Source organism: Oncorhynchus masou, unplaced genomic scaffold (genome assembly GCF_036934945.1).
Source record: "Oncorhynchus masou masou isolate Uvic2021 unplaced genomic scaffold, UVic_Omas_1.1 unplaced_scaffold_1334, whole genome shotgun sequence".
Classification (NCBI taxonomy): Eukaryota; Metazoa; Chordata; class Actinopteri; order Salmoniformes; family Salmonidae; genus Oncorhynchus; species Oncorhynchus masou.
Window position 1 is genome coordinate 19,285 of NW_027003218.1, and position 8,228 is coordinate 27,512.

The 8,228-nt window shown below is 44.6% G+C and overlaps 1 protein-coding gene across 1 annotated transcript; it reads right to left on the reverse strand.

Moving 5' to 3' along the window:
• Positions 1-924: 924 nt before the first annotated feature.
• LOC135530405 (voltage-dependent P/Q-type calcium channel subunit alpha-1A-like) lies at positions 925-7,816 on the reverse strand. Its single transcript, XM_064958738.1, has 6 exons — positions 7,337-7,816; positions 7,057-7,122; positions 6,817-6,914; positions 5,883-6,033; positions 4,197-4,324; positions 925-1,140 (listed from the first exon to the last, which is right to left on the reverse strand). The coding sequence occupies exons 2-6, from the start codon at positions 7,090-7,092 to the stop codon at positions 1,026-1,028; spliced, it is 528 nt and encodes a 175-aa protein (XP_064814810.1). The 5' UTR covers positions 7,093-7,122; positions 7,337-7,816; the 3' UTR covers positions 925-1,025.
• Between the last annotated feature and the right edge of the window lie 412 nt (positions 7,817-8,228).

Here is an 8,228-nt window from a genome sequence, read left to right on the forward strand (position 1 = left end):
TATAATAACACAGCGTTCTATGCGAGGAGGTAAAAGGGTGTTTGTGTTTCCTCTCGTATAGAACGTGCAGTGGGGCTTCTAGCAGGCAAGGACAAGCTCCGCTGCTGGGGTGGTGATGTCACAAATGGTAAGTCATGTCAATGCAGTTCCTTTTACTAGGGTTGTACAATTCTGGGACCTTTCCCTAAATTCACAGGTTTTCCAGAAATTCAGTTTGGAAGATTCCCGGAATCAGCAGAGAACCAGGATTGCTGGAAAGCCTGAGAAATTTGGGAAAGGTCCCGGAATTTTGCAACCCTTCCCCAAACCCTCACCATCCCACCATCCTGACCCCCATTCTAGAACAATGCACGATGCTAGAACCCTGTTGTACCATGGTCTGACCATGGTCATGGTTAGATAGACAGCAAGCACAAACCAAGAAAACACAATGCTTCCATTTTCTTGTGTCGTTGATAAAGTATTGACTCTGGGGTTGGGGTCAATTCTATTTCAATTCAGTCAATTTCGGAAGTCATTTTCTCACTGAAACGCATGGAACTGGAATTTTAAGTTTACTTCCTGAAAAGAGTGAATTGGAATGTGCAATTGACCCCAACAACCTGATTGACTCATTGAAAAATGTGCAAGTCGTGAATCGTTTAGTAGTGAATCGTTTGTAATAGTGAATCGTTTTGTGGTAGTGAATCGTTTGTTCATTTAGTGAGTACAGTACAGATAGCAAGTGCAGTGCACGCCTACAACATCATGCTTCAGACAGTTGCTACTAAAACAGGTGTGGTGTGTTCTGCATTGTCCCAAACATTTCTCCTCTATCATAATCAAGAATGCATACCAATATTAATAAGAAAACCAAAGCAAGATGGTGACTATGGGTGACTACAAACCAAACCAAAAATCTAATAAGAAATGACCATGAAGAAGAAGTGATGAACGAAAATCAGAAAAAGAGAGAGATAGAGCGTAACATTCATTCCCAAGTCTCTGAGTGAGAGACAGAACGAGCAGGTTGCGTAAACGTTGTGTTATAGTTGGGTCCAAACCTTGCAGGCCACCCTATGAGGGCATTTCTTGCCCAAGCCCAGAGGAGGGGAGATTACTCTCAATAAACTGTACATATCCTTATAATGTATGCGCCCGCTGCAAGAAGAATACAGGGAGGTTAGAGGAGGAAGGGATACACAGAGAGAGAGAGAGAGGGAGGGGGAGGGGGAGGATAGACAGAGTGAGAGAGAGAGAGGGGAGAGGGAGGATAGACAGAGTGAGAGAGAGAGAGAGGGGGGAGACGGAGGATAGACAGAGTGAGAGAGAGAGGGAGAGGGAGGATAGACAGAGTGAGGGAGAGGGAGGATAGACAGAGGGAGGATAGAGAGAGAGAGAGAGAGAGAGAGAGAGAGAGAGAGAGGGGAGAGGGAGGATAGACAGAGTGAGAGAGGGAGGGGGAGAGGGAGTATAGACAGAGTGAGAGAGAGGGAGGGGAGAGGGAGGATAGACAGAGTGAGAGAGCACAGAGGAGAACAAGAGTATAAATCAGTCTAACAAGCATGCACACATGGTATAAATCAGTCTAACAAGCATGCACACACACACACACACACACACAAACACAAACGTTTTTCCACATTTCTGATATATATTTTTTCTACATATAATTCAACATATAATCTACATAGATACTTCTACATATATTTTTCTACATTTAATTTCATACATAATTCAACATATATGTTTCTATTTATATGTTTCTACATATAAATCCAGATATAATCTACATACATTTTACTACATATATTTTTTTACTCAAAGACATCTTTCTTCCCTGTCCATATTTCCTCCAACTACATGATAGTAAAATCTGTATGTCTATCAGTACATCTTCAGAGATATATTGAAGAAAAAGAGAGAAAATTGCTTTCTCAGTATCAAAATACAGGGTGTGTATTTTCCTGGTGTTGCCATAAACTGCCAATGGTTGCCAATAGAAACGTTAACCATGCAGCAATGAGTGATACAAAGAACCACAATGCAGACAATCTCTCTTCCTCTCTCTCTCTCTGCCCTTGTCTTCTTTTACCATCTCTCCCCCCCTCCCTCTAGCTCTGTTAACCGGTACATTTGGTGGAAGTGCACTTGGAGAGAGGCACACACACACACATTGAGGGAGTGTTACGGCCGGGTAGTCACAGTACATAGATTTAAGGGCCTCCACAATATCAACACTTCGGAAACAGAAAGAGAGAGAACGATAAAGGAGGGCAAGAAAGACGAGAGACAGGACGGCTGGTCAGGTGCAGAAGCACCTGTTCCTGTTAACTCCATCATCATTATCATCAGTATCACTAAACTCCCACGTCCGTAAATGGGCAGTTTATTAAATAGAGTTAGATAGAGGACTCATACTTGTATCTGTGCCATTATGGTGTCTGTGACAGCAATGTCAAAATGGGTTAAATCCATCTACAGTCCTCTATCTAACTCCATGGTTTATTATCAGTTGAAATCGTCTCCTCTGTCATGTGACTGGTCACATGACTGGGGTCAGGTTTGCGCTTTCAGTTAAGGGTTTAAGGTTAGAATGAGAAGCTAGAGCAAAAGTGTTTTCGGAGAGAAAGGCATGGGTTAGCTAGTGGTACTGTACAGTCAACAATGTTAATCATGTGTATGATGCTGTGTCCATATATGAGTTTGACGTAAGTGTAGATCTGTATGTGCCTATCAGTACGTACATTAGTCAAGTGTAAATGAACAAAACATTATGTCCATTTGATTAAACATGAATAGTCTATACACATGTACATCGGTGATAGTGTCTACAGCAGTGTGTGTGTGTGTGTGTGTGTGTTTATGTGTGTGTGTACCTGCGTGTATCTGTGTGCGTTTATGTGTACCTGTGTCTGTGTGTCTGTGTGCGTTTATGTGTCTGTATGCATTTATGTGTGTGTGTGTGTCTGTGTGCGTTTGTGTGTGTGTGTGTACCTGTGTGTATCTGTGTGCGTTTATGTGTGTACCTGTGTGTATCTGTGTGCGTTTATATGTACCTGTGTCTGTGTGTGTGTGTGCGTTTATGTGTGTGTGTGTTTGTGTGTGTGTGTGTGTGTGTCTGTGTGCATTTATGTGTGTGTGTGTCTGTGTGCGTTTATGTGTGTGTGTGTACTTGTTTGTATCTGTGTATGTTTATGTGTGTGTGTGTGTGTCTGTGTGCGTTTATGTGTGTGTGTTTGTGTGTGTGTGTCTGTGTGCATTTATGTGTGTGTGTGTCTGTGTGCGTTTATGTGTGTGTGTGTACCTGTGTGTATCTGTGTGCGTTTATGTGTAACTGTGTGTGTGTGTGTGTCTGTGTGTTTGTGTGTGTGTGTGTACCTGTGTGTGTGTTTTGTGTGTGTGTGTGTGTGTGTCTGTGTGCATTTATGTGTGTGTGTCTGTGTGCGTTTATGTGTGTGTGTACTTGTTTGTATCTGTGTGCGTTTGTACCTGTGTGTATCTGTGTGTGTTTATGTGTGTGTTTGTGTGTGTGTCTGTGTGCATTTATGTGTGTGTGTGTCTGTGTGTGTTTATGTGTGTGTGTGTGTACCTGTGTATCTGTGTGCGTTTATGTGTAACTGTGTGTGTGTGTCTGTGTGCGTTTATGTGTGTGTGTGTGTGTGTGTATATGTGTGTACCTGTGTATATCTGTGTGTGTGTGCGTTTATGTGTGTGTGTTTGTGTGTGTGTGTCTGTGTGCATTTATGTGTGTGTGTGTCTGTGTGCGTTTATGTGTGTGTGTGTACCTGTGTGTATCTGTGTGCGTTTATGTGTAACTGTGTGTGTGTGTGTGTCTGTGTGCGTTTGTGTGTGTGTGTGTACCTGTGTCTGTGTGCGTTTATGTGTGTGTGTTTGTGTGTGTGTGTCTGTGTGCATTTATGTGTGTGTGTGTCTGTGTGCGTTTATGTGTGTGTGTGTACTTGTTTGTATCTGTGTGCGTTTATGTGTGTACCTGTGTGTATCTGTGTGTGTTTATGTGTGTGTGTTTGTGTGTGTGTGTCTGTGTGCATTTATGTGTGTGTGTGTCTGTGTGTGTTTATGTGTGTGTGTGTGTACCTGTGTGTATCTGTGTGCGTTTATGTGTAACTGTGTGTGTGTGTCTGTGTGCGTTTATGTGTGTGTGTGTGTGTGTGTATATGTGTGTACCTGTGTATATCTGTGTGTGTGTGACTCACCAGGCAGCGGGGTCATACTCGGCCCATATCCTGACGTACTCGTCCAGGTGATGAGGACCCAGTATAGATGAGTCTCTGGTCAGGTACTCAAAGTTATCCATGATGACAGCCACAAACAGATTCAGCATCTACACACACACACACACACACACACACACACACACACACACACACACACACACACACACACACACACACACACACACACACACACACACACACACACACACACACACAAACAAACACTATCAAAAACAGATTCAGCATTAACAGCAACAATTATTAGATACCAAAAAGAGACAATTACAAATGTTATGCAACACGGGAACATTACAAAGTCTGGGACCTGTTCACTGATTTGTACAAATCCATTCAACCAGACCCAGTTATTACAGGCTGAAACAGATTGGATTGAAAATTAAAGAAGCATTTTCAAATCAACTTCCATTGTCCTCCAAGAGTGTCTGAATATCCTCTTCTAGAACTACTGAAGCCTTGTTTCCATTGGCACTTTAAAGTTAACCAGGGTTGGGCTGGCCTTGCTGGGCTGGCCTTGCTGGGCTGGCCTTGTTGGGCTGGCCTTGTTGGGCTGGCCTTGCTGGGCTGGCCTTGCTGGGCTAGCTCAAATTGCGTTTACACTGTCTCCAGAAATAATACATTCTGTCATGTTGCTAGGTAGCCAATGTGTCTGCAGTCTGCAGCTAGCTTTTATAATGCTGCTAGCTAGCTAGAAGTTGTAGAAAGTCCTCTGGCTACAACTAGATAGATAACTAACTAGCTACCCAACAATTCAACAATTAAAATCAACATACTCTTGCTAGTGCCAGCCAGACTCAGAGCCATGCATGCAGCTTGCTAGCTAGCTAACCATTTAGCTATTTAAGGTAATTCCTACCTTGCTTGCAATGGCATTGGCTATTAGCTAACCAAGCAAACCAGGCGACAGGTTTAATAGGATGCAGCTAGCTAGCTTTCTATACAACCTGGGAGTAAGGGTCTAGGGGTTAGGGTCTAGGGGTTAGAGTCTAGGGGTTAGGGTCTAGGGTCTAAGGGTTAGAATCTAGGGTCTAGGGGTTAGAGTCTAGGAGTAAGGGGTTAGGATCTAGGAGTTAGGATCTAGGAGTTAGGGTCTAGGAGTTAGGGTCTAAGAGTTAGGGTCTAAGAATTAGGGTCTAAGAGTTATGGTCTAGGGTTTAAGAGTTAGGGTCTAAGAGTTAGGGTCTTGGGGCTAGGGTCTAAGAGTTGGGTCTAGATGTTAGGTGTTAGGTCTAGGTGCTAGGGTCTATAAGTTAGGGTCTAGGTGCTAGGAGTTAGGGTCTCGGATCTAGGAGTTAGGTTAGGGTCTAAGGGTTAGGTATAGAAGTTAGGGTCTAAGGGCTAGGGCTAGTCCCCTTACCAGGAAAGAACAGAGGAAGATGAAATGCTGTATGTGAAGGTCCTAGTGGGAGGGGCTAGGGCAGGGTTTCCCAAACTGGGTCCTGGGTCCCCCCCTGTGGGCACGTTGTGGTTTCCCCCAGCACTACACTGCTGATTCAGATAACCAACTCATCATCAAGCTTTGATTATTGGAATCAGCTGTGTACTGCTGGGGTAAAGAAACAACAACCTGAATTTGAGAAATGCTGGACTAGGGTATAAGGGATAGGGGTTAGGGGCTAGGGGTTAGGGTTTGATTAGTCCTCTTACCAGGAAAGAACAGAAGAAGATGAAGGAGACGAAGTATGTGTATGCGAAGGTGCTGCCACACTCTGGTTCTGTGTTCCCTGAGTCTGGGTCACACTTCTTACCCCCCAGACACGACAGCATGATGTCATGCCACGCCTCACCTGTCGCACTCCTGGTACAGGACACACACACACGAACAGACACATACACATGTACGGATGCACACACACACACACGCACGCACACACACGCACGTGCACACACACGCGCGCACACACACACACACGCACACACACACAGACACACACGAACGGATGCATGCACACACACACACACACATACATACATACGGATGCACACACACACACACATGAACGGACGCACACACACACACACACATACGGATGCATACACATGGACAAAAACAAACAAAAACATGTGTGTCAGTGTGGGAGAGAAGATAGAGGAGTGAGAATAATAGAAAACAGAGAGAGAGAGGGTGATGGAAAAAGAGAGAGAAAGAAAGAGAGGGTGAGGGAAAGAGAGCGAAAGAGAGAGAGGGTGAGGGGAAAGAGAGATAAATAGAGAGAGGGGGAGGGAAAGAGAGAGAAAGAGAGAGAGAGGGTGAGGGAAAGAGAAAGAGAGAAAGGGTGAGTGAAAGAGAGAGAGAGGGTGAGGGAAAAAGAAAGAAAGAGAGAGAGGGTGAGGGAAAGAAAGAAAAGAGGGGGGTGAGGGAAATACAAGAGAGAGGGTGAGGGAAAGAGAAAAGAGAGAGGGTGAGGGAAGAGAAAGAGAGAGAGGGTGAGGGAAAGAGAGAGAGGGCGAGGGAAGAGAGAAAAGGGTGAGGAAAGAGAGAGGGTGAGGGAGAGGATGAGGGAAAGAGAGAGCATGGATATTGAGGAAAGGAGAGAAGGAGCATATGAAAGCAGAGAGAGAGAGAGAGTAGATAACCCACCTGAATAGTAACATGAGTGCCATGATGAAAGTCCTGAAGTTGTTGTTTTCGTTGATGGCACTGCCTTCGTCCTCGCCCAGTGCAAGATTACCAAACAACTATACACACACACAGAGGTAAAGGAAGTGATCATTTAGGGCTGAATTCTGACTATTGACATCCATCATTGGCTATTGGCATCAATAGAAATCATTTTCTGAATAAATGCTTTATTACAGAGGCTATGTCAGCAGTACTCACCTGCATCCCAATGATGGCGTAGATAAAGAACAGCATGCCAATGAGGAGGCACACATAGGGCAGCGCCTACCGGTGGACACACAGGGAAGTACATTTTCAGTGTTAAGACTACAAACAGCTTAACTGCCCATATCAGACTGGACATAGGAAAGGAAAAGCTGTGTGTGTTTGTTCATGTATGTATGTGTGTGTGTGTGTGTGTGTGTGTGTGTGTGTGTGTGTGTGTGTGTGTGTGTGTGTGTGTGTGTGTGTGTGTGTGTGTGTGTTTATGTGTGTGTACCTTAAATGACTGGACGAAAGTCCAGAGCAGGATGCGTATAGTCTCTCCTTGTCTCAGTAGCTTGTGAGGACGAGCCGCTCGAAACAGTCGAAGGAAACTCAGGTTGATGAAGTTATTCTACAGCAGCGATGTATGGATGTGTGGTGTGGTGTGGTGTGGTGTGTGTGTGTGGTGTGGTGTGTGTGTGGTGTGGTGTGGTGTGGTGTGGTGTGGTGTGTGTGTGGTGTGGTTTGGTGTGGTGTTTGTGTGTGTGGTGTGGTGTGGTGTGTGTGTGTGGTGTGGTGTGTGTGTGGTGTGGTGTGGTGTGTGTGTGTGTGGTGTGGTGTGGTGTGTGTGGTGTGGTGTGGTGTGGTGTGGTGTGGTGTGTGTGTGTGTGTGTGTGTGTGTGTGATCAGAAGAGAGAGAGGGAAAGAGACAATTAGTTTTACTGAAATATTATCAACCCTCTATCAAAAAGCCCAAATCAAACCAAGACAAAGAGAGAGGAAAACAAAAGGAAGAGAGAGAGAGGAGGTTAAATAGGAGAGAGAGGAGGTTAAATAGAGAGAGAGAGAGGAGGTTAAATAGGAGAGAGAGAAAGGGGTTAAATAGGAGAGAGAGAGGAGGTTAAATAGGAGAGAGAGAGAGAGGTTAAATAGGAGAGAGAAGAGGTTAAATAGGAGAGAGAGAGGAGGTTAAATAGGAGAGAGAGGAGAGGTTAAATAGGAGGAGAGAAGAGGTTAAATAGGAGAGAGGAGGTTAAATAGGAAGAGAGGAGGTTAAATAGGAGAGAGAGAGGAGGTTAAATAGGAGGAGAGAGAGGAGGTTAAATAGGAGAGAGAGGAGGTTAAATAGGAGAGAGAGAGAGGGTTAAATAGGAGAGAGGAGGTTAAATAGGAAAGAAGGAGGTTAA